Here is a 26,973-nt window from a genome sequence, read left to right on the forward strand (position 1 = left end):
AGACCGTGTAATGATGAGTCATACTTCTTCCTCTACAAGATTAGATGACTGTAATTTCCATATCCTGGACTGCCCACTAGGGATCTGAATTAATACTTGTCGGTATAGAAAGCAGGATCGTGTTTCTGGGGAGAAAGGCCTGAGCTTGCCCACTTGCCCAGCATCAGAAAACATTTAGGGAGGGCCCTGTTAGGAGCCAGACTCTGGAAATCGATCCTGCCGTCCAGGTTCATCACGCAATTCGCTTCCCTCCCTGCGCTGGTCCAGGTGCCGTGGATTTGCATAAGTGATGCTAAAAGATCAGAATGCACCGGAGCCCGGCACTGAAGTTAGTCCCTGTCTAATGAGGAAAATCTTCCCCAAAGAGGTATGTGGAAAGAAGGTAAACTAATTCAGGCTTGTGGGACGGTCTTCCCAAAGCCAGCAGGGATCGTGATCCCAGACTGGGGGCTGCAGAGAGAGTAATGGGGAGGGGGTAAAGAAAAAAATTTTTTACTTTTAAAAAAACTCTGTCTGGGTGCTCTCCCTGTAAAATAGGTATTATTCATTCCTTTCCTCCAGGGAACATTTATTGAACATTTATTGAACATTTACTATGTCTTAGGCACTGTTGTGGGCACTGGAAATTAACAACCGTCTACAAAACAGACAAAAATCTCTGTCCTCTTGGAATTCACGTTCTCAGGGCGCTGGGGTGGGAATGTAAGCGGAATAAAGCCGAGCCAAGGACTTAGGAGAACCTGGAAGGACTCCTAAATAAGTGTCGTCCTTTGAGGATGTATTTGCGGATATATTTCCTCTCTTCACTCTGATGCAGGGCACGCTCTCCATCCCACTGATGAGGTTACCAGATGTTTGCAGTAGAGCCTCTGAAGGGAATTCCCCATACATGCTAATAAGGAGTCCACGCTGCATAACAAGTCCAGCAGATAACTTCAGGGTCTTTGAAGGCGTCATCCGCTCTAGACTGAGTCTCTATTAGGGGGAGCTGAGGGGTGATCCTGTGTTTTTATTTCCTGCCCTGCTGTCTCCTTAGTACTTCTCACTCCGGAAGGCCCGGCGTTCACACACTTTCTCTCTCCTTGGACCCCTTTCCATCATCCGTATTGCACTCTTCTTTTCTTTCTCTTAATTCTCTCCATTTTTCTTTGGTGACTGTGACACAGTGCTTGGCCTCAGAATCACAGAATCTCAGGTTTTTAGAACCAAATGGGACCATGGGAGTCAACCTAGAGCAGCAGTTTTTTGGTCTCTGGACTGAGACCAAGTTTTCACCTGGAGCCGTGAAATGAGAATTATCAGAAAATGAAGTCAGTGTTTCAGAACCTAATCAACGGATTCCCCATATCTTTCCTTTCTTTTCTTGTCTTGAAACTTTTCAGCTTTTAGCATCATCTGTCTGCCCCAGAGGTTCCTCCCCCTCCTGAGCTCAGCCCTCCACCCCCGTGCTGCCTGCACCGTGGACGCCCCCTTCTCACCCCGTTCTCCCACGCTTACCTGTCCAGACGGTGCCCTCCTTCTCAGCTTTGTAGCCCCGGCCCCCAAAACAAGAGTCTCTGCCTCAGCCTCAGGGGAGGAAGTCACCCCGTGTGCTGCCAGGGAGCTGGCGTTCAGGATCCGCAGTGGGAGCCGCAGACACGTTTGAAGCTACAGCGCGTAGTGGTTCGGTTTTAGAGAATTATTGGTACTGTGGTCCCACTTTATTACAGGATTATTAGGCTCTTGTGGGTTGGCCCAAATGTGCAGCCATCACTTAGAATTGTGTTTCTGGCGGAAAAGAAGGAGAAAATGAGCGTGATAATGGAAGCCCATCGATGGGGAGGTTGCACGCGCTGTGCTCCCACCCAAGGCCGCGCGGGGTGTCGGCCTGTGTCGAGGCTGCGAGATGGTGGCTGCAGAGAAAGCACCCCCGTCCTTCCCGTCCCCAGCGTACGTCTGAGGTCTGGAGTTTGCTCCTGGCTCTCCTTCGTGCATCTCGGCTCACAGAGGCACCTTTACACAGCGCCCCAGGAGGACCGCAGGAGCTTTGTGTTTTCACGCAGGAGTCAGGGCTCTCTGTCCCATCTTGGTGTTTGGGGTCAGCCAAGGGAACCACTTTTGGTGCTAAGCTTTGTGATGTCAACCCCTCGTGGAAAGGATCAAGCGTATGGGTCTGCTCCCGTGTCCGAGTGCCTCCCTCCACCGGCTGGAGCCCTCCAAGCCCGTGTTCCCACTTGAGAAGCCACCTCTGCGTTTCTGCCATGCGATGAATTCACAGCAATCCCATACTTTTAGATCCAGAGCAGCCTAAATGGAGCATGTCACACTTTGTACCTCTCCCGTTACTCCCAAGACTCAGCGTGGTGTCCAGGAATGTAATGCTGGCCCAGCCCTGTGAGAGGCTGTATCCCCTCCCTGCAGCCAGGACTCACAGCACACGGGCCAAGCTCCCTCCCTGGCAAACTCACGCTTCATCTGGACCACGAGGCCAGCAGTTCTGTTCGTGCTGAGTGTTCTTCTCCACCCATCGCTCTTGCAGCAGCAGCCTGGGAGAGAAGAGTTGGCTTGCGCATCTGGTGTTCAAGCCAGTGACCTACACGTGACCTTGGAGCTCGAAATACTGTCATCCAAACCACTGAAGTTCTCCCTAAGCTTTGAGAGGGAGAGACAGATAGGCAGAGAGAGAGACATTGATTGATTAAATCAAGACTGTCTGGGGGAGGGTGATTTATTGGTTGAAAAATATTGTTAACCAACGATAATATCCCCCCTTTTGCTTTCTTTAAATCTACCCAGTGGTAACATGTATTCGTCCATGGTGCAGGCAGCCCAAGCTCAGACTCACAGGGGTGTATTAGTGTAGGTGTTAGGAGACGATCAGGTATGTTCTGGTCTTCACTCGCAGATGTCAAAATCCCAAGTTTATGGAGAAAAAGAAAAAGAAAATGATTCCGAGTCCGGCTCCCAAGTTTATGGAGAAAAAGAAAATGATTCCAAGTCTGGTGCCATCATAGCAGAAATGAGGACAGAATTCAGATCCCGGTGCTTAGTGTTTTCCTGCCCTGGAGATGAGCAGCTTAAACCAATAGGTCTCTTGATTGCTCAAGGTCATTGCCTTGCAGAAAGCAGAACCTTGCAGGAGGCGGGAGCACTTTGCAGTTCGGCAGAGAGCTCTGTTGTCTTGCTCTCCCTGCACTGACCGTTCTGGGCGATGCCCTGACATCCTCCTTCCTTCGGAAGTAGGGGCTTCACGGAGGGAAAGCTGGAAAGCGAGGCTTCTGCCCAAAAGCATGTGAGTGGCTCCACCTACTTCACTTTCTGCTTATAAACTGAGGAGCCCCTTTGTCACTCTCGTCACTTTCTAACCTCAGAGGGCAATTAAGACTTGATTAGTCACACCTGGAAGAAAGAGGCGCAAGTAACAGTCGCTGAATTAAAATGAGAAACAGAGATCTGAGGGCGTGTCCCAGAGATTGATTGCGTGTGTGGAGTGGCGGACCCCGCTGGGTTCTGTGGCTTCAGAGACAGGTGGAGCCCCTGCCCTGTGGACTCGAACAGTCTAGAGGTTGGAGATCACAGACCATGTCAGGAAGGGCTCATCGGGAAAGGATGATGAGGGGTTTTCCAAGTGACAAGGGAGGGAAGGCGTTCTGAGACCAGCCTGGACCCAGCAGCCCTGGTCAGTGTGGTTTCTCATGGTCACCTACTGGGGGAGGGATGGTGGGCCATATGGCTGAAGAGGTGGGAAGGGGCCAGGTCACAGAGGTAGTAGGGACTTTGGACTTTACCCACCAGGCCGGCCGTTCTCACCCTCTGTTTGTCACCAGCACACGGATGCCGCCTGATACCCACACGTGTCCCAGCCTCCTGGGCGTATCCAAATGTGAGGTTAGCAATAAAGCAAGACATGAAAACCCTTTCTAATCGTCACACCACTCTCAGCCATACGTCCATAGAAGTCAGTCACCACAGATCTCGGTCCGTGTGAGATCATCTCTGGGGCAAATGCAGTTGCCCAAGTATTTATTGGTAACCTGGTCCCTTTTCCCCTCTCCTGATGAGTATCTACACACGAGAGGGTGAAAGTGACTCTTTTACAGGAACGTGCTTACATTTGCTACTCAAGAACAGCACTTCCAAAAGCTTGTCACGTGAGCCTCCGTCAGTGAGAAGGGACGGGGGGGGGGCGGGCACTGAGACCCGCGGGCACGGCTGCTTGGGAGGGTTCCCCCGGGAGCGCTGCAGCCGAGCCTGGGCGGATGAGACGCATCTGGCAGGCGTGGGGAGGATGGATTTGGGGAGGTGTCGGTGGAGGAGGGAAGAGCCGTGTTGGCCCTTGCAGCAGTCCTGGCCAGAGGCCCTTGAGAGCAGGGATGGTGGAGGGCAAGTGGGGAGGACCCCGGGCAGCGAGATGTGGTCACGGCTGCGAGGTGAGGGCCCAGCGCAGCCAGGGGAACAGGAGCGAGCGTCACCACGAGACAGCAGGATTGCGGCAGAACTCGCTCTGGGAGGGGTGGAGACCTCGCGCCGGTGCAAACGGTCAGGGAGTGTCGGACGCCAACGGCCAGAGGCCAAGTCCACCGCGGGGTCCATGGTGGGGGAGCAGGTCCTGGGGTGCGGAGGGAGCTGGAATCCAATTGTAAACCTGATGCGGGAGCACGTGGGTTCTGGGGCAGCCGGGGGACAGCGGTCATGGACGATGAGTGAGGGGGAGAAAGAAAGAAGGTGGGCACGGGCTTGGAGGCGGAGGGGGGCTGGAGGAACTTGGGGGCGGAGGTGAGAGAGGCGGGAGCGTGGATATTCCTGGGCTTGGGCTCCCCGCCTTCGGTGAACCGAAGAGAAGCTTCATCTCATGTCTGCCGTGGCCTTCCCCAGAGCTGATCGTTTCTAACACGAAAGGCCAGCGTGAGTCAGTTGGACCCCCAGGAGGGCCAGTTCAGGATGTTCGGATCTAAGTTTCATGTTATAGCATCTGAGAGGACAGAGGATACTGAAGCACCCTCAGACGACCTGTCCCAGCACTTGGAAGGCCCAACTTTGATCTTGTCCTTTTATTTTCAAGAATGACACCTCCAACACTGTAGAACTCTAGAGTTGAAAAACCTGTTTGCTGTATTTGTAGTAGGATGAAATCTTGAGATGACCCGGTCTCCTCCCTTTCTAAAGAGTTGTTTTCTTACTGTTTCTCAAGTGTCGATCATGTTTGGCGGTGGATTGAACTGCGGAAAATGAAGGGGAGGGATCCTGTTCTTTGATTGGCTCTGGCATCACAGATGCTCTTTTCAGTACCCAGACAACCTGCCAAATAAACATGTTTAATTGGAAAGCAATGCTTTCCGTTTCTTACTCTGTATCAAATATTTTACTTCGGGGCCATGACTTCCCTTCTTGTAGGGGAAAAGAAACATTTCCAATTCGGATTTCTTAAGATGGCGTTGATGACAGGCAAATCTACATAGATTTACTCAAAGTACAATTATGGTAAGTAACCCAGTTACAGATGGGTTGTATTTGGAAGTTTCACTTGAAGTAGATTTTTTTTTAGTGTTTAGACTTTTAATTTTGAGATAATTATAGATTCAGATGCGGTTGTAAGACTTGCTACAGAGGGAGCCTGTGTACCTTTTACCCATTTTCCCCCAATGGTAACATCTGGCAGAACTAGAAAACGACATCATCACCGGGATATTGGCTTTTTTTTTTTTTTTTTAATTTATTTTTGGCTGTGTTGGGTCTTCATTTCTGTGCGAGGGCTTTCTCTAGTTGCGGCAAGCGGGGGCCACTCTTCATCGCCGTGCGCGGGCCTCTCACTATCGCGGCCTCTCTTGTTGCGGAGCACAGGCTCCAGACGCGCAGGCTCAGCAATTGTGGCTCACGGGCCTAGTTGCTCCGCGGCATGTGGGATCTTCCCAGACCAGGGCTCGAACCCGTGTCCCCTGCGTTGGTAGGCAGATTCTCAACCACTGCGCCACCAGGGAAGCCCCAGGATGTTGGCTTTGATGCAGTCAGTAGAACAGGAGAAGGATCCCTCATGCTGTCCTCTCATAGCCCCGTCACCCCATCCCTAACTTCTGATGTGCCTTCCACGTCTACGATGTTCTCTTTCAGGAATGTGGTGTAAGTGCAGTCACACAGCATCTAAACTTCGGGGAATGGCATTCTTTCACTCAGCACAGTTCCCTGGATATTCATCTGGGTGCTGCATGTATCAATAGATTGTTCCGTTTTATTGCTGAGCGGCCTTCCACGGTACGGGTGCACCAAGTTAATTAAACTGTTATCCATCGAAGACATCTGGTTTGTTTCCAGGTTTTGGTTATTGCAGGTAAAGCTACTGTGAACATTTGTATTTAGGATTTTGTATGAAAATAAGTTTCCATTTCTCTGGAATAAATATCCAGGAGTGCAGTTGCTAGGCCATATGGTAGTTTGCTTTGGCAGGTTTCGTTTTTGAAGAAACTGCCAAACTGTTTCCCAGAGTAGCCGTGCCATTTTCTATTCCCACCAGCAATGTGTGGTCCAGCTTCTCCCTGCTAGCGTTTGGTTTGGTCACTATTTTTTTCATTTTTGCCATTCTGATAGGTGTGTAGGGATATCTCGTTGTTTTAATTTGTATTTCTCTAATGGCTAACGGTGTTGAACATCTTTTTTTTTTTTTTAATATCTAACTTCATTACCAAGTCCCACTGCCCTTTTTTTTTTAATTAATTAATTAATTTATTTATTTATTTATGGCTGTGTTGAGTCTTCGTTTCTGTGTGAGGGCTTTCTCTAGTTGTGGCAAGTGGGGGCCACTCTTCATCGCGGTGCGCGGGCCTCTCACTATCGCGGCCTCTCTTGTTGCGGAGCACAGGCTCCAGACACGCAGGCTCAGTAGTTGTGGCTCACGGGCCTAGTTGCTCCGCGGCATGTGGGATCCTCCCAGACCAGGGCTCGAACCCGTGTCCCCTGCATTGGCAGGCAGATTCTCAACCACTGCGCCACCAGGAAAGCCCCTTGAACATGTTTTCATGTGCTTATTTGCCACCTATCCTTCATCTTCTTTGAGGAAATGTCTCTTCATATCTTTTGCCTATTTTCTAATTGGACTGTTACATGGGGGTTTTTTGCTGTTGAATTTTGAGAGCTCTTCCTATGTTCTGTGTAGTTGTCCTTTTTCAGATATGTAACTTGCAAATATTCTCTCCCACTCCCTAGCATATCTTTTCATCCTCTTAACATGGTCTTTTGCAAAGCAGAAGTTCTACATTTCGATGAGTCTACTTTGTCATTTTTTATGGGTTGTGCTTTTGGGGTCAAGTCCCAGAACTTTGTCTAGGTCCTGAAGATTTTCTCCTATTTTTTTCCCTAAAAGTATCATAGTTCTATATTTTACACTTAATTTTGTGATTCACTTTGGTTAATTTTTGTATAAGTTGTCAGGATTAGATCTAAGGGTTTTTGGGTTTTTTGTTTTGTTTTGTTTGGGTTGTTTTTTGTTTTTTGTTTTGTCTATGTCTGTGCATCTGCTCCAGCACCGTTTGTTGAAATGGCTCCTTATGTCAAAAATCTGTTGGGTATATTTGTGTGGTATATTTCAGGGTTCTCTATTCTATTCCATTATTATAGCTTTATAGTAAGCCTTAACGTGGGATACATTGATTACTCTCACTTTATTCTTCTTTTTCAAGATTGTTCTAGCTATTCTAAGGCCTGCGCCTCTTCCTATAAATTTTAGAATAAGCTTGTCTTTATCTACCAAAAATCCTTCCGGGCATGTTGATAGAAACTGCATTAAATCTGTAGATCGTTTTGGGGAGAATTGACATCTTTACTATGTTGACTGTTCCAACCCATGAACACAGTGTATGTGTGTTTGTTTATTTAGGTCTCCTTGGATGTGTTTTATCAGCCTTTTATAATTTTCAGCATACAGATCCTGTATATGTTTAGTTAAGTTTATGTCTAACGGTTTTTTTGTCATGATTGTAAAAAACATTGTGTTTTAATTTTGGTTTCCACATGTTCATTGTCATTATTATAAAACAGGTGCCATAGAATGTAGTTTCTCTTGAGATCAATATCATAAGTAGTCATGGTTTCTAGATTAGCCCACAAAAGCCAGATTAAAAGTCATACTGAAAAAAAAAAAAAAAAAAAAAGTCATACTGAAGCTGATACAGTGAAGTCACTAGAAAGAATGGTAGACTACCATGTGGTTATTATACTACTAGTATTAAATAATAGCAAATGAGAAATAGTTACTTATCAAATATCTTGGAGAGGTCTAAGTCTAGTTCTTAATTTATAAAATGTGATGTTCCATTTTCTTCATGGGTATATCATTAAATCTACTCACATGCATATCAGTTCTGATTACTGTCAAGTTTTTGGGAAGAAGTGTGTATGACAAGAGTTTCCTGATTTCAGGATATAACCAAAAAAAAAAAAGAAGAATGGAGGAAAGTATTTAAATAGATTGCACAGGTAGAATTAACTGGACTTTGAACAAAGACAAGAAGCAAGTATGAAAGAAGCAGCCTAGGAGAATTATTCTACTAGATCCCAGTGCATTAAGCTAGGCCAATTTGATGCTGCAGGGACCAGTAACCTCAGAGGCGTCCAAAAGTTAGATGTTTCTTTTGTGGGACTGAATCTTTTTTAGGAAAAAAACAAAAAACAAAAAACCCTGCATTGTTGCAGTAACAGTGTTATCTTTTCTTAAAAGAAAGACCCAGATAGTCAACTGTTTCACCTAAGTTTTTATTTTTTTTTACCCTGCTTGCTCCAGGAAGAATTTAAAGCAGCTTATATAAATATATAAAACAAGATCAAATAAAATTAAAAAGGAGTAGAAAGCAAAATTGGTCAAAGGGAAAATAAGGTGAGGGCCAGGACAGAGATTAGGAAGTGACTATGAAGTTTTGCTTGTCTGCTTGAGGTGAGTAGAAAATGTGGCTTGGACAAATTGTCTTTTTTTTTTTTTTTTAATTTTATTTTATTTATTTTTTATACAGCAGGTTCTTATTAGTCATCCATTTTATACACATCAGTGTATACATGTCAATCCCAATCTCCTAATTCATCACACCGCCATCCCCCCTGCTCCTTTCCCCCCTTGGTGTCCATACGTTTGTTCTCTACATCTGTGTCTCAGTTTCTGCCCTGCAGACCGGTTCATCTGTAACCATTTTTCTAGGTTCCACATATATGCGTTAATACGTGATATTTGTTTTTCTCTGTCTGACTTCCTTCACTCTGTATGACAGTCTGTAGATTCATCCACGTCTCTACAAATGACTCAATTTCGTTCCTTTATATGGCTGAGTAATATTCCATTGTATATATGTGCCACATCTTCTTTATCCATGCGTCTGTCGATGGGCATTTAGGTTGCTTCCAGGACCTGGCTATTGTAAATAGTGCTGCAGTGACCATTCACCTCACACCAGTTAGAATGGGCATCATCAGAAAATCTACAAACAGCAAATGCTGGAGAGGGCGTGGAGAAAAGGGAACCCTCCTACACTGTTGGTGGGCATGTAAGTTGGTGCAGCCACTATGGAGAACAGTATGGAGATTCCTTAAAAAACTAAAAATAGAGCTACCATATGACCCAGCAATCCCACTACTGGGCATATACCCTGAGAAAACCATAATTCAAAAAGACACGTGCACCCCAGCGTTCATTGCAGCACTATTTACACTAGACAAGTTGTCTTTAACCCTTGAGCAAAACAATCACGAAGCCGGTGTTGAATCGTTAAGGCTGCCCAGGGTATGCGCCGTCTTTCACCTGGCCACAGGACCGTCTGTGTAGAAAGAGGCGTTGTCCTGCAGGGTTAATTAATGACGGGAATTCAGAGCCTGCTCGGCAAGCCTCTGCTGACCGAAGCAGCTGGTGTTCTGAGCACTAACGGCCAGGGACCTGCCCCTGGGGGCAGTGCAGAGCTTTGGCCCAGCCCGGAGTTCTGAGCTCTGTGCTTTATGTTGAAGTCGGGATGATCAAGACGTTCTGTTATTCCTCCCAACGACAAGGACACCCGCGGGTATAAGGAGTTTTGTAAGCAGGGTTGCAGTATTAGTTTGAATATCTAAAAAACATAAATAGCCTTTTGACAAGTGGTTGTGCTTGATAGTTCTTTCCCCCCCCCCCCGCCCCGCTGCCCATTAGTTAAGTTTCTTCTGGTCTTTGAGTGAATTGAGCAGCCTGAGATCCATCTGAAGACCGATCCATCCATTCAGAGCATGGTCTTTGGTTTTAAGGCAAAACCTTTGTGTTGTTTTAGAGAAATTACTTCCAGCGCAGTTCTGTCTTCCGATGACTCATTTTCTATTGGAAGTGGGAAGAAACCCACAGATGTCTACACAACTTGTAAACTTGTAAAGAGACATGTGCCTTTATAGCAAACTGTTTATACGTGTATAGGTATGTTACTTCTTTTCTGAGATTCCGTATCTGAGCTTTATCACTGGTTATGTGTTCTTTTATACCCCAAAGACTAGAATTAGAAAAACGTTTGCCCATTCAGTTCCGTATTGTTGTAGCCTGTTCGGGAGATTGCTGTCGCATTTTTAGTTTCTCTATAAAACGAGCTGAAAGACAATGTGACAGTTCTCATTGCATTTGAAATTGCTGCTGGCCAGGCCTGTTGCAACAGCTGGTGGGCGCCTCTGAGTTTCAGGAGCTATTTCTGGTAGATGATCTGGGATCAAGGCTCTCCAGTTCAGGCCATAAAAGGCCCGTCCCATGTGGAGTTGCTCCACTGCTTCTGACGGCGTCCTCAGAGGCTGAAGTGTCCTCAGGTTTTACTTGGATTTACCCAGGAATGGATGGCCACACCAAGGCCAGATTGCGGAAGTTCAGTGTCAGGGACACCAGGGGACCGACAGCTTCAAAAAGAAGACACTTGTTGATAATATTTTGGCGATCTTTTTTCAGAGAAACTTTTGGGATGTAGCCTTCACCTGTTTACTGCATTTGCCACCCAAACGCCATTTGGAAAGCACCGTTCTATATTTATCCTCTTCTGAATCATCACTTCTGATAGATGCAGTTGCCTTGTTTGCTTTGTGATATTTGGTTTTGTGCAGTGTTCCTTGGGCTAACTTTTGATATTCTGCTTTTTGTTTAGAATTTGAAAGTAGTATTCATTGAAAGGAGACGCAAAGGAAATACTTGAGGACAGCCAAAGCCGAATTAGAGGATATAACGTGTTTTGTTTTGTTTATTTTTTTAATTAGAAAAATAAGGAATTACAGTGTGATTTTTTTTTTCCCCTTTAACTTAGAGGAACAAGGATTATACAGAAATTTGAAGTAAGTGAAAAACCTTCCTATAAATCTAAATGCAGTTGTTTTTTCTTAAGTGTCATCTGTCTGAGCATGCTTCCTAAGGATTTGTTGATTTCAAACACTGGAATGTTCCTGCCAGTATGTGCTAGTTATTGCATACTCCTCTAAGTACCCTTGGGCATGTTTTTCGGTTTTGGAATGATTGGGTTTTTTTTCTTAAAAACAAAAGAACTTACTTTATGGTACAGAGAAGTTGGTACTAACAATTTCGTCAATAGAATCTAGAAGGTACTCCTGTCTAAATGTTAGCACTTGAAGCCTTGGAATTAAAAGCATTATTCACAATACAAAGTACTTCAATCATTGTATCACAGGTATGGGGTTGAAGTTCAGAAGGGCAAGTCGTATTTCGCTCCTGTTATTAATCCACGGGGAAACATAAATCACCAGTGGTCCTTTTGTATGATCTTTGTTTTAGGGTTCTTTACCTTGGTACTCGGATTCTTTAAGCTTGATTTATAGAACTTCTGATGTTCCAGAATTTAGGTTTTTTTAAATCTCACTTTAGTTTCTAGATTTGGGGCTCTATTTCAGTTTTTAATTCTCCAAGAAAATAATGTCATATCATTCTTGTAAAGCCCTAGAGATAGCTCTTTATAATTTAGCTTGGTGATTTGCTTGTGCTGAAAAAAACATGGTTTCTTTTATTTTTTTCTTTTGTTTGTTTGTTTGTTTTTGTTTTCTTTTTATTTCTTTATTTTAAAGATGGTTTCTTCATACTGTATCAGATGGACCAGTAGGGGCAGTAATTATTTTTATCAGGTAGAAAAACAGAATATTTATAGAGATGAGCCTCATCGGTGAATACTGCCATGGTTCTCAACCAGCTAGAGTGCCACAACCCTAGGGGCATTTGGAAATGCTTGGGGTGATTCTGTTTTTCATAGTAACTACAGCTGGCGTTTGGGGGGATGTGGCTAAAATTATTAATGCCTTGTAATGTGGGACAGTCCCCTGTGGTAAGGCATGGCCCTGGCCAAAATGCTGGTGGTATCCCCCGCTGAGAAAAACTGCAGGGTATCGATGATTCCCTCGATCCCAGGGAGAAGCAGCAATAAACTAGGCGTATAGGGTGGCCTCTTCTCACTAGCCCAGGAGAACTCTTGGGAAGCCAAGCGGTGGGGTGTCCTGCCAGGAGAGATCATCCTTGTCTCTCCCTGAGAAGGTGACACAGATGGGCAGAGAGAGGCCGTTTGCTCCTCTTGTTTCCTCCTGTCAGGCCCGGGACAGGGCTTGTCATCTCCCAGGGAAATGTTAGCTCTAGTGCCCCGAGCACACAGTTCCAGGCAAAATTCAGTCAAAGCACCATTGCTTGCACTCAACACACACTCAGAGACCCTTGCTTGTACTGGGGGACGTCCTGTTTCTGGGTAACCACACCACTGCAAGATTTTGAACTTCAATTCAGCATGAACATCTTTGGCAACACCTGAGGTCATTTAAAATTTTACAATTCAGAAACTGCATCCAAAGAAGAGGGCTTTTGCAAGGATGTCCGGAGAGCCGCAGCGTTCAGGGTCAGAGGCTGCAGAGAGCTGTGGGGAGGGACCACCAGAGGCGTCTCTTCATTGCTGGTGTACAAAGGAAGTCATCTTCTCACTCCAGGGTGGCCTGGGCTTTTAGGATGCTCGCTGTTTTGTATTAACACACTGATCTCGGGGCCTCACTGTGACCAGGAGAATGCCCCAATCTGGAGCTTTCCTGCAGTTCCAGGCTTCATTGTTTTATAGCTCTGAACCAGAAGCCCCTTTGTCCCCCTCCCTACAGGTCGCCAAGGGGGCTAAGTCTGTCTCTGAAAGGAAGCTCTTGCCCCCCACCTCCTTCTGAGGCCCCCCAGTCCCTTACCTGGATGATTGCATCGCCCTTAATGGATCCTTTTGCCCCAGTTCTCCGCCGCGCGGTCCATCCTCAGAATGACCTTGCTAAACCAAGATCGGAGCAAAAGCCAAACCGTGCAGTTTCCCACTGATTAAAGGCTAAAGCCCAGCTTCTCAGCCTCCCCCTCAGGGTCTTTCATGCCACTATTTTTGCTGCCCCCCCCCCCTCCCTGAAATGTTCTGCCTTCCCTTGCTTGCCAGGGAAGTGATCTTAAATGAGATTTTCCGGGAAGCCTCCTCTGACCTTCTGCCTCTGGGTTCCGGGACCTTGACTTTAGCCTGTGCTTTAGCCCACAGGGCCCTGGCATCGTGTCCTGGGGCTCCCTTCCTCGGTAGGGGTGCCCAACAAGGCACCTGGGTCCCAGCCCCCGTGCCGCCCCAGGATCTAGCCCGTGCCCACTGCCCAATGGCTGTTCCACAGATGTGAGTTGCGAGAGTTGAATGCATTGAAATGACCTGTGGATTCTTCATGTCGAGAAACTTAACTGAGCTCCATAAAATACTTTTGCTGTTGTTGTATGTTATTCACGACAGAAGTGGGTGTTCTGTGTTATAAGTTCTGTGTTTTTTTCCCATATCTAATAATGCAAGCAGAAAGACTTGTCCTCCTATTACAAGCCTGCTGGGGTTTCTGTATATGTGCTTTTGCCAACACAGAAAATTAAGGTGCGTGCGATGAAATCAGCCCCTTCATTATTGGAGCTTTGCCGAAAATGAAGAAACTCATCTCGTGCTGTGAGTTGATTTAGGTACTTTTCCCAAGCATTAAGCTTCATCCCTATGGTGAAACGTCTCGGGGTTATTTGCACTGCCGACCTTGGAAGGGGGTGCATGCAGCACCTGGGTGTGGGTTCAAAGAGATCTCCCTCTCACTTTGTCATGGCCACGCCCTGATGCAGGAGGTTTTCAAAGTGTATTCACCTCGTAACTTATTCTCTTCTGAAAGTTTATCCTTTAATCCCAAGCAAGTTCATAACCTATTTCTAACTGGTTTTTGTATACATAGAGTCGAAGAAAGTGCTTTCCTATTTGCTGTGGGATCATTGACTTGCCCGTGTCCCAGCCCCATGTCAGCACGTAGCGTGTTGAGTGTTTCACCTCAATATCACACACCTGCGTGCAGATCTCCCGGTCCGATGCATGTTTCCTGTCCTTGGGGAACTCATTCCCTACCGGGGCTCAGATGTGGACATAACAGAGCTGTTATCCAAGTAGGCTGGAAGGGATGAATAAAAACAACATCATGACTGTGTGCCAGGCTCAAAGCCACGCTCTTTCCCTACATGATCTCAAGTTTTACAAAGACCCCTGAGAAAGAACACTACCGTTATCTCTGTTCTACAGAGGAGAACACCTGAGGCTTGGGGAGGCTGGTCCTAGGGCACGTACCACAGCGTCAAGGTAGAGCTGGATTGGAACTCAGATCTGTCTCATTTCAGTGCCTGTGTTCACAACCACTGCTTTAACCAGCTCAGCCCAGACTTTAGTGGCATCACCTGCCATCTTGTTAACGTGCAAGAGCTCGTAATGTGTGAGTGGCTAGGTCTGGGGTAGGGTAGAGAGTCAGCAAGCCAGAGCCCACGTGATACTGATGCCTCTGGTCTGCGGACCGACTTTGAGTAGCGTGGTTGTAAACTACTCTCAAGATGGAAGCAACCAGGTCGGATGGGGGTTTGAAGGAGGCTTCTTCCCGGGAAAGAGGTGATTCTGTTCCTCCGTGCTTTCTGTGCCATCCCTCCCCACGCTTTGCCTGCACACTTGCCACTGTTTCTCTCATTTCCATGTCTGCCTTTCTCCTGGCTCCTTCTCCTCGTGTTGAAGACTTACTCAGGTTTCCTGCATCCTAAATAAAACTTGTCCTGACCTCAAGCTGTCCCCTCTTTCTTTCACCGCCCATTCGCTCCTCCACAGCCCCAGGTGCACGGAGCTCTTTCTCCCTCCGAGACCTGCTTCATCTCCCCGCTGCTTTGACCCCGCTGAGCATTCCCTCTGCGCTTCTCTCTCTGAGGATCCCATCTCGGATGTAGTAAAGTTTCAAGACTCCGGCCTCAGCACTAATCATCACCAGACTGCTGTGTACTTGGACCATCCTCTTGCCTTTATTTTCTAGATCACTTTCTGTCTCTTCATTTGTGCAGCTCACCTTCTTAGGGTCCACGTTAAGATAAAAATTCTTGTGCTATTCGTTATATGTTGAGTTAATTGTATGACCTGTCCATTTCAGGTAGAATATATTTATTTGAATTTCAGACCTTATTTTCTTGCTATGTTAGGGTCTATATCCCATATCAACAGTATTGCTAGAATTATGCATAAAGAAGAACAATTAGTGTCTGACTCAATTGGTGAACTGGTTTTTTATAAAATTTATTTCTTATTGAGGTAACATTGGTTTATAATGTTCTGTGTTTCATGTGTACAATATATTTCAACTCCTGTATACTCTATAGCATGGTCACCCCCAAAAATTTAGTTTCCATCCATCACTATACCCATTTCACCCTCCGCCCCTCCTCCCCTTCTGGTAACCACTACTCTGCTCTTGTATCTATGTGTTTGTTTTTGTTTGGTTTGATTTGTTTATTTATTTTGTTAGTTTTTTATATTCCACATATGAGTGAAATCATATTGTATTTTTCTCCATCTGACTTATTTCACTAAGTGTAATACCCTCAGGTCCACCTGAGTTTTCACATATGGCAAGATTTCATGCTTTTTTATGGCTGAGTAGTATTCCATTATATGTTTGTGTTTGTGTGTGTGTGTATCACATTTTCTTTTTCCATTCATCCATTTATGGACACCTAGGTTGTTTCTATATCTTGGCTATTGTGAATAATGCCACAATGAACAGAGGGGTGCATATATCTTTTCGAATTAGTGTTTTCACATTCTTTAGATAAATACCCAGAAGTGTGATAGCTGGATTACAGGGTAAATCTGTTCTTAATTTTTGAGGAATCTCCATACTGTTTTGCATAGTGGCCGCACCAGTTTACATTCCCACCCAGTATGTGAGGGGTGAACTGTGTTTTGGTTAATGAGAGTCTTCTTGTTTCCTTCTGACTTTTCAGTTAGGTTCTGAGTATGGAAAGTAGGCAGAAATCTTAGGCTCAGATATATACAGTCACTGAACAGAAAGATCATATTGATATCTTTATATTTTTAAGATTTCAAATACTTTAAGTATTCTACGCCCTGGTCTTTTCGTACATTCTGAAAATACTGTATCTAATTTTATCTCATTTAACCAAAAATTTAAAATAGACACATGTTGTACTTGGACACACGTTATACACTCAACAACAACAAACAAGCCACTCCAGCCAAAACCCAAGTAGGAAAGCAATTGGTTTTCAGTAGTAGCTTAAAATATATTGAATTAAGAAATCAGTTACGAAAGGGAAAATAACTTGTGAAAGTTTTAGTCCTGTTTTTGCTTACGGATTTTCTTAGAGAAAGAGTTTTTTAAAATTGAAGCTGATATTTCAGCTTACCACGTGCTAGGATGGTCACCAAATTCAGCTATATTCATTTAATTCTGCAATTGGTTTATTCCTTTAACAGTTGCCATGATGAAACCCAAAGACAAATGACATTTGCATGTCTGTTATTTGTTGGCAAGTATTGTGTCGGATACCTAACGCAGCTCATGACGCTATACGTTTGAACCAGGTTAGAAGAAGAAAATGGGGCAAGCCACTAAAAGGTAGATGGCTCTCCAAATTATGCTGATCGTCTTAATTTCCACCAGAAGTTCATTTCAGGCACACACACATAATCCTTTGACTTTACGATTTCATACACTTTTGATCAAAAGCGTTGAATATTTTACAGTTCCGTGACTGGATAACCATTGCTGTGATGCAGTAGACCAGGATGAGTGAGCCTCCTGCAATGCCTTGTACCCCAGCACAGGAGCCTCCCATGGAGATGGAATTCATTTATTTGGATGTGTATCCGTTCTTCTCTCCGGAGGCTTCAGAGAGCTTGCAGGCAGCTCACAGTTCTTAAGTATTTAAATATTCAAAAGTGAGCTGCAGGAAGAAAGTGGACCAGGGAACACTTGGGGGGAAAATATTGTGAAAGCAACAATAGCAAACCAGCTACGTGCTCTCCCCACCCTCAGCCCACCTCCCAGAGCTCCCAGGGAAAATTTTCCCTGCTCTCAGTGGACAAAGAAAATCTCATTTAGACGTTGAAGGTGTGTGACCCTGAGGAGCGCTTGGGGCAATGGCAGAGGAAGTGGGGGCAACCCTTGTCTTAATTAATAACCAGCTGTGTGACCTCGGGGACGTTCTTAACCTCTCTGGGCCTCATTCATTCAAATGAGCGCCAGACTGGATGATTTCTAAAGCCCCTTCTACTTACATGGATGCTATAATCTAAAGATTTCAGAGCTTGAAAATATTCCAGCCTTCCCTGGAAAGGAAACCCTGCGTCTGGAAGGTGGTGGTCCAAGATGGGAGAGGCGAGAACAAGTTAGAAATGTCTTGAGCGAGAACGCGTATATATTTACAATGTCTTCTCCTTGTACTTGCTGCTCCTGAAATGTGCAGCCAATTTCTTCCTTCTCCGTTGGCCTGATCACCATTCTTTGTCTTCAGTCCTTTCTGGAAGTTTCTACCATCATTTTAGATTAAGCTCCGGTCATTTCTCTTGGTTTCATTTAAATACTTAAATTGTCTTTTCTCTAACTTGACGTAGTCTTACCTTCTTTAGGGCTTTTGCTTTTTCGCCTGATGTGAGACCCCAGTGTGGTCACGGCCAAGTTCAGGAGGGATGGCCAAGACCCAGTTTTTCTGGTCATGACAGGAGTAGGCTGGGCGCTTTCTCTGTCAGCAGTTATTTTCTGAGCACTTACTATGTGCCAGGGACTGGTACAGGTTTTGGGGAAGGAACAGTGAAAAAACAAAATCCCTGTCCTCGTGGAGCTTAAATTCTAATGGAATGGTACTCAAGTCCCCTGAGACTCTTCATCTTCAAGCCTAAATGTGTCCTTAAAGTGTGTAAATGATGGAATTTAAAATACTTTGTTTCTAGCCCAAAGGAGGTACTTTTTAGGTTTATTATCTGCCTACTGTTTGCATTTTCTATCTTCTGCAATTCTCTCTTCCCCTATAATTTATACTGATAAAGTTCATAAGCTTCTTAAAAACTTTGTTTAATTTAGTCAAGTACAGGTCAGATACCTTTTTCTCGCTCTCTTTTTTTTTTTTTTTTTTTTAAACCTGTGTTCCCTCCACTGTCATAAAGGGCTATCTATAAAATGTTGATTCATTGCCGAGGTAAAGGTGGACGTTGATATCATTCAACCAGGATGTTCCAGAAATAAGTCATTGAATCAGCTTGACTTCTTACTTTCAGACTTTGTGTCTCTTGAATCTTTTTAGTAAATTTAGAAAAAAAGTTTAAAAAGAAAGGTCATTTTACCTGAAGACTTTGAAATGAGCTTAAATAGAGCTTGGGCATCACAGATGAACTGTTGTGTAAGAATTGTACTGTGAGGGGAGCTGTCTGACAACAGAACCTTTGCAACCCGTACTTTAACATTCTGTGCATTTTTCTTCCTAAGATTATCCATCTGGTCACCTCTACCACCAGGTGAAACTGACTGTGTTACAAACTAGTACATAAGCTGCTTTCCTGCTCACATTGTATGTCAGCACTGTTTTTACATTTAATTTTGCACAAGTTGGAAAGAGCGTTCTTGGTTCGTAGGACCATAAGCATTTCAACATTTGACCTTCACAAGATAATTATTTCATTAAAAGTGAATTACAACGTATCCAGATAAAAGTGGTCATCAGATGGTAAACGGATGCTCTGAGATTCAAGGGGGACAAATTACCTTGGTATTTGAATGGAGAGAGTTTTCAGAGGTAATTTTTATGAAGAGTATCTCTCTGGCTAATATGAGAGCTGATGATGACTTACAATTAATGAGCTCAAATTAAAAAAAAAAGACTGACAGGTAGATAACTTAGGACAGGGTGAAGCCAAAATTGTTATTGCAGGCAAGTTGTGTTTCTGATGATGGTCACTGTAAGAGATGATTTTGTTGAGCAGTTGTGTTTGAACCGGTGCATCAACAGGCTTTAGGAGGTTAGACTATCTCACAAAAACTATATGAAAAATGTTCCTTTTTTTGAAAGCTCATTTAATAGAGAAGAGTCATCATTTTCAGCATTTTTCTTAAAGGGACTAATGGCTCCCAAAACCTGAAGGACAAACACAGTCTTTAGAGAGACTCAAGTCTCCTTCTGATTATTTGTATAAAAGTGAGGCTCTCAGAAATTCCAGGTCACCCCAACTGGAGCTCTGCAGCGGCCCGTCCAGCCCCTGAAACAAGGTCAGGGCAGCCGGAGGGTCTGGGTCATCATTGTCCAATAGAACTTCCTGTGCTGATGGAAATGTTCTCTGCTGGATGCTGTTCTGTAGGGTAGCCGCTAATCACAGGTGGCTTTGAGCACTTGAAAAATGTGGTGTGTGCAACTGAGGGATTGAACTTCCAACTTGAATTATTTTAACTAGTTCAGATGGCAACAGCCCTGTATGTTGGACGGCGCAGGTCTGGGGAGGTGGATTTGCGCTTTGTGCATCTGCTGATACAGGTCGGGGAACCTCAGTGCATCTTTGTGATGCTGGAATTGCAGAGGAAACATTTAAAATACCGCGCTTCGCAAGAGAAACTGAAGCTTGTTATATCAGAGGAAACTTTTCTGTGGAGTCCCCATCCTTCCCACCAATGCACAGATAAACATCCCCAATGCAAGCACACACGTGTGCACGTGCACACACACACACATACGCACACAGGGTGTGGTGTATAGGTTCTTTGTGGCCCCGAACACTTCAGATGTTCCTTTGCACGTTTTGAACTGTGTATCCAAAGAGACGTGTTTGCAGTCTCGCCATCACTAATAGCATTGAATTGAACCCTTAAGCTAACATCACAGGCATCCCTTGCGTAATGCTCAGTGTGGATGGAATTGCTGCGAATCCAGCACCAAAGAGGTCTGGGGGACAGGGCTGTAACCTAATATGTCATCCGCGTGTCCTCTGACTGCGTCATGACTCTTTCCTGAGTCTGTGTTTTAGCCTGAGGTCATGGAGTTTTGTGAGAAATTAGGGTTACAGAGTTTTTTTGGTTTATTTTTGCTTTTAACTTTTTTACTCTTAGGGATACAAACCAGAGCTGTCCTTTGGGAGCCGGGGCTGTGCTGTGTGTGGTGGGGACACTTTTCTGCGATGAGGGCTTGTGTGAAATCTTGGTCTTACCTGGCGGACCATGCCGGATGCTTGTCATTTATAACAGTTTCTTTGGAGTACCAAGCTGGCTACTAATGATACTGTGTATTTTCCCCCAAATGTCTACGTCCTGTGAAGCTCTGACATGAGAACGTGGATGGGAAGGGAAGAATGGAGGCTGCCCTGTGAACCCGCCCAAGTCACCTAGCCTCCCACCTAAAATCCCAGGTGTCGACCTGTACCGTCTCTAAGGTTCTTTGTGTTCTCAAGCCTCGGGGTGTGGGTGTGTGTGTGTGTGTGTAGCTTTTCCCCAGAACATTGAGGGTTGGAGGATGGTTTAAGGTCCAGAAGGGCCAGCCAACATCCAAGGTCGTGGCCCTCAGCCCCGCCCGTGAGCCCACAGCCCGGGGGGTTGGGGTGATGGCCCTGGGGAGCCTGGTGAGCCCTTCCCTCTGCACCCCGGGCTGCATCCCCGTACCGGCGCCAGGGGCCTTCCCCGTCCTGCCTTTGCATCCTCTTCTCCTCCATCTGGAGTGCCTCTCCCCGCCACCCCCTCAGCTTTCCAGCGCAGGGAACTCGCGGTCTCCCCCAGGAAGCTCTGCTCAGGATGAAGTGGGCCTCCTGTCGCTCTCCCACGGCGACGGGCCCATCTGAGCAGCTCAGAGCAAACACCGGTGTCCTTCTGTGTAGACTAACCCCGGGGGGGGTCAGTTAAGTCTCCACTGCGTTTCTTTTCATTGAAAATCCAAACAGACCAGGGTGATTTTCCCCTCTACAAGTGCAACAAGACGTACCTGTTTCTTAGAAGAATGTAGTCATCCGTCATCAAATACCAGGACCGAAGAGGCCGGGATGGTTCCTCCCTGCCCCTGTTGAACGCTTGCGGCCGCTGTGGGTGAATACGTGTGTTTCATTGCATCGGGTGACGATATATCAGAAACAGTTCCGCCCAGCTGTTGTGCTGAATGGGTGTCTTTAAAATAACCAACCCGGTGCTCGACCCGAGTCACCGCCTGACCTTCTCTGGTTTGCTCGCGGAGTTGGTGAATATCTAGGGGCGATAAAAGGAGACTTAGCCTCCTCCTCATCATCCGCTTTCCTGTTCCCCACTTCTCTCCTTCCTTCCTTCTCTCTTTCCTTCCTTCCTTCCTTCTCTTTCCTTCCTTCTCTCCCTCCTTCCTTCCTTCCTTCATTCTCTTTCCTTCCTTCCTTCCTTCTCTTTCCTTCCTTCTCTCCCTCCTTCCTTCCCTCCCTCCTTCCTTCCTTCATTCTCTTTCCTTCCTTCCTTCCTTCCTTCTCTCTTTCCTTCCTTCATTCTCTTTCCTTCTTTCTGTCCTTCCTTCCTTCCTTCTCTCTTTCCTTCCTTCCTTCCTTCTTTCCTTCCTTCCTTCTTTCCTTCCTTCCTTCCTTCTTCCTCTTCTTTCCTTTCCTCTTCCCTTTTCATCTTCTTTCTTCCTATTTTACTTCTACTTTCTCATATTTCCTTCTCTCTTCCCACCTCCTCTTCATCTTCAGCTTAACAATCAAGACATAGCAACGCAGCCATGGATATCTGTAAGTTTTCCTGATTTGAATGAGTGCCATGATCATTTTAAAAACATATCTATGACATCTATTTATACAGACATAAACTCTCCCTTTTCACAGCTCCGATAGCTTTGGTAATGCTGCTAATACAAGAAATGGTCTTTCAAAAATCATTATGTTCTGAAACATGGAATCTAATTTTTAAGCATCGTGATATTCTGTGGACAGAGCTTCTCATTTCTTGTTAGAGTGAACTGATGATCTTTCCTTTCCTGGTATCTGTGTTTATAGATGCATTGTACACGTCTGTGTGGCTGTGTATGAATAACAGCCAAACAGTATCTACTTACATTTTTTAGAATGTAGTTTGCCACTGGTAAGAAGGAGACGGGGAGTACGTGACATTCTAGTTTAATTTTAGTAGAGCGAAAATTAAAATCGAACCTCAGCTCCTGCTTCGGTGTTTGTTAACTCAAATTTAAATTTAGAAATGTTGTAATTCTTTGGCTGTTCTGACTTTCACAAGGGAAACCATATCATATTGTATGTGTGCGTGTGCTGGCCTTTAAAAATAGATGTTGCCATGAAAAGATGGACCTCACCGTCTACACTGCCGGCCGGTGCCTGTGAGTCGGTGGGCTTTGGAAGCGGTGGCTGTGAGTTGGTGACTCTTCCAGGGAGCGTTAAATACCAGCTTTGGATGCATTCGCTTCATCTTTAGTCAAAGCTCTTTTCTAAATGCTAACCGCCGGAGAAGAGTAAACACTTGACCCTGATCGTAAACATTTGTCATACGTCCGGGTAGTCTTAGCTTTCACAGACCAAAATCATTTTGTCAGAAGAGTCATTAAAGTTTGACAGCCCAGCAAATTACCCCAGATCCCTCATTTTCCTCACACAGACTGTGACCCACCATCCACGTGAAGACATTTCTTCTCTGGTATTGAAAAATCCCCTTCAATTTATATTCTTAAGCCAATGAAGTATATAAAAGAACTTAAACATGGGTGACTGAAAAAAAAACCCCACATATATATATATATATGGTTTTGTGTGTAGTGCTTTCTGTCAGCCCTCTGAGGAAGGAATTCAAAGAATTATTAATTTTAGTTTCAGTTTATTATTTTTTAAATTAATTTTTATTGGAGTATAGTTGATATACAATGTTGTGTTAGTTTCTGCTGTACAGCAAAGCGAGTCAGTTATACATCTACATATATCCACTCATTTTTAGATTCTTTTCCCATATTGGCCATTTCAGAGTATTGAGTAGAGTTCCTGGGCTATCCAGTAGGTCCTTATTAGTTATCTATTTTATATATAGTAGTGTGTCTATGTCCATCCCAATCTCCCAGTTTATCCCTCCCCCCCGATCTTCCCCCTGGTAACCATAAGTTTGTTTTGTACATCTGTCACTCTAGAGTTTCCATTTAGATTCTAGAGGCTGTTTCATCTTCTTTCCACTGGGGGATGTGATGGTTGCCATCCTGGGCTGCTCAGGCCTGGATCTTGAGTCGCCGCTTTTAGCACAAATCCCGCCCCTCCCACTACAGGCTTCTGGGGCCTTCAAGCACGGGGGGCCCCAGATGCTCTGCATTAGGGCGTCTGCTGAAAGCCCACGCCTGTGACCCGGAAGAGAAGGGCAGCAGAGGGTCCGGCGCTCCCTGGACCGGTGCGCCTGGATGGTCGCACGTGAGTCACGGAGGCCCCGGGTTCTGCGCGTGGGTTCGGTTACAGGGTCCGGGCTGCGCCGGGCATCGTGGGTCTGTGTGAGCCGCAGGGCTGTGCGGGGCTGGGGTCTCACTGAGCCTTGACTCTGCTTCCCGCAGACGCTAATCCAGAAGAAGTCTGCCCAAGGCCCCTGCGGCCTCCTCCCCGCAGCAGGGCCTGGCTTTGTCGGGGAGCTGCCAACAGCACACTGTCCTCAGAAGAGACAGTGTTTTCCTTTCTGTGGCTTTATGGACGTAAAGCGGAACTTGAATGTGACAGACTCTACCATCAAGTCTCCCCACCCTCAGAATTATGTACTGAGGTCTTGAATCTTCATCTGAGCCGGGTGCAGCTGTTGGGTTTGGGGCTTATTCTAGAGCTTTCTGTACAATCAGATTTATTCAAGTCTTGCATCCTGAAGAGGGCTGCCTTAGCCAGCGCCCCAGGAGAACGGCCCGCTCCCCTCGTGCTCACATGAGCCCCTTGGTAGCTGTCTTAGGGCTCCACGTGGGCTGCCCCAGTCATTGTACTGTGTGTTTGGAGGTTACTGAGCCAACTTTACGTGGCCTGTGACATTGACTGTGTTCTAGGACTTGAAAACCTCTTCTGTCTCGGCCAGACTGTGCAATATTCAAGCAGACATCAGTCTTCTAAATCAGATATTCCCCATCTGCTACCAAATTTGGCCTGTCCAGGCCATTTTTCCCCCTCCGTTCCATGGAGAGCCGCACAGACACTGATTTGAGATAAGTCTCATCCCTATTGGAATCTGTAGCCCACCGGCAATAAGTATACTGTGTACCTCGGAGGACACACAGAAACCCCACGTCATGGTCATGTAGGAGGAACCCTCCAAGAAATCTCCAAAAAGGGTTTACTTTCACATACTTCTTGGAGATTATTTTAGTTAATCCTACAGAATTTCTTTTCTTTTTTTTTTTTTTTAGTTGAAGTCTAGTTGATTTACAATGTTGTGTCAATCTCTGCTGAACAGCAAAGTGATCCAGTTATACATAGGTACCCATTCTTTTTTAATGTTCTTTTCCATTACGGTTTATCACAGGATATTGAATATAGTTCCCTAATTGGTCAGGATTTCTTAATGTGAACTTGCTTATTCTCCAGTTGACTTAGATTTAAATAGACAGCAGCATGGAGAACAGCATGCATATATATGCGTGCACGTACACACACACACACATATAAACACACACACACACACAGGAATGAGGAATGAGCTTGCTGTCCTCACCTGTGGAGCTCCCGAGCGAAAATTTTCTTTATAACACATCTGACTCATTCAAGCCTTCTCCAGAAGGAAGGTAATTATGGGGTTCTGTTTTAACCAGTTCCATTTTTATACCGCCGGTGACAGGTGAGGAATAATCAGTTTTAGCTTTTAAACGAAATGAGTAATTAAGCCCAGAAGATACTGCTGATAAAACTGGAATCCAGTCTGTCATTTAAGCCAGTGCCGTGCTGAATTTGCTTTGTGTGTTGCTGGGGGAAATATGCTAGACAACACACTCTTGAACTTTTTTTTAAAATAACTGAATTAGGATAATTTTAAAAGGTTGAAAACAAGGTGGCCGATGTCTGGAAAATGGTTTATTTAAATCTAAAGCCAGCGCGCTAAGATCATTGTGATGCGGTAGTCTTTAATAATAGCAATGTAAAAATTGGTGTGTTCCTTAAATACTGCAGATGCTGCCGTTTACCTTCAAAAGTTTGCTAATGTGATTCATTTATTTGAAAGTTCAAACCTGATGTGTGACTGCAGCATCTCTGTGTGGCCCCTGCGGCCGGACTGCAGCGGTTCAAATCCCAACACTTAGTTACTGACGTCCTCCCTCGGTATCCACAGGGCATTGGTTCCAGGACCTGCCACGGATACCAAAATCCATGGATACTCAAGTCCCATAGGTGGCCCTCAGTATCCGAGTTTCAGCATCCACGAAACCAACCAATCGCAGATCATATAGTGTTGTATTTATTGAAAATAAATCTGCATCCAAGTGGACCCGCACAGTTTAAACCCGTGTTGTCCAAGCGTCACCCATACCTGTAATAGCATGGGAAGGTAACTCAACCTCTGTCTCAGTGTCCTCATCTGTAAAATGGGACGATAATGTACCTGGCACATAGGGTTGTTAAGAGACACTTAAAGCAGCGCTTGCAGCATGGCCGTGCTTGTTGAGAGATTATGAGTATTAACCTTCATTAGAGCAAAGATAACTCTGAGGTTTAATGTTAGCCTTAAGCTGTAAGGATTTTTTTTTTCTTTTTTAAAAATTTATTTTATTGAAGTCTAGTTGATTTACAATGTTGTGTTAATTTCTGCTGTATAGCAAAGTGACTCAGTTATACATATATATACATTGTTTTTCATATTCTTTTCCATGATGGTTTATCACAGGATATTGAATACGGTTCCCTATGCTCTACAGTAGGACCTTGTTGTTTATCCATCCTATAGATACTAGTTTGCATCTGCTAATCCCAAACTCCCAGTCCATTCCTTCCCCACCCCCCTTCCCCTTGGCAACCACAAGTCTGTTCTCTGTGTCTGTGAGTCTGTTTCTGTTTCGTAGATAAGTTCATTTATGTCCTATTTTAAATTCCACATATAAGTGATAGCGTATGATATTTGTCTTTCTCTGTCTTACTTAATTCACTTAGTATAATAATCTCTAGGTCCATCCATGTTGCTGCAAATGGCATTATTTCATTCTTGTTTATGGCTGAGTAGTATTCCATTGTATGTATATATGTACCACATCTTCTTTATCCATTCGTCTGTCGATGGACATTTAGGTTGTTTCCATGTCTTGGCTATTGTGAATAGGGCTGCCATGACCATAGGGGAACATGGATCTTTTTGAATTATTAGTTTTCTCTGGATATATGCCCAGGAGTGGGATTGCTGGATCATATGGTAGTTCTACTTTTATTTTTTTGAGGAACCTCCATACTCTTTTCCATAGTGGCTGTGCCAATTTACATTGTAAGGATTTTTTTTCAACTAAAAAGTTATTGCAATGATTTTTGTAACCTTGGTGTTAAAAGTAGGTGGTTTGAGCCTGTGTTTCCCTTGAAATCTAAGGAAATTATTTAATACTCTTTAATTTAAAAAAATTGTTTAAAAATGTGTTATCTTAGTAACAATAATAGATAATGATTACTTCTGATGCCTGAGTGATCATTCCAAACTCAGTTTCCTCAGGAGGTGTGGTGCTCAGTATGTCAGATTTAACCAGCATTCTGTAGCTGGTTCACACCCAGAAAGTCCTGGTCA

At 44.9% G+C, this 26,973-nt stretch overlaps 1 protein-coding gene across 10 annotated transcripts in view; it reads left to right on the forward strand.

The window, feature by feature from the left end:
• Positions 1–26,973, forward strand: part of SVIL (supervillin) — a 239,046-nt gene that overhangs the window by 76,026 nt on the left and 136,047 nt on the right. For 2 of the 10 annotated variants that reach the window (XR_005018818.1, XR_005018817.1), the window contains exon 1: positions 10,589–11,277. The exons of 4 other annotated variants lie outside the window; for them this stretch is intronic. Coding sequence is in view for 1 of the 6 variants with exons in the window: in XM_036843962.1 (XP_036699857.1) it covers positions 21,986–21,995 (10 nt within the window). In the remaining 5 variants the exon portion in view is untranslated. Of the gene's footprint in view, positions 1–10,588; positions 11,278–21,890; positions 21,996–26,973 lie in introns of those variants that run through there. 4 more of the 10 variants (XM_036843975.1, XM_036843977.1, XM_036843963.1 and 1 more) reach the window with 3 other exon arrangements.

This window comes from Balaenoptera musculus, chromosome 2 (genome assembly GCF_009873245.2).
Source record: "Balaenoptera musculus isolate JJ_BM4_2016_0621 chromosome 2, mBalMus1.pri.v3, whole genome shotgun sequence".
Lineage (NCBI taxonomy): Eukaryota > Metazoa > Chordata > Mammalia > Artiodactyla > Balaenopteridae > Balaenoptera > Balaenoptera musculus.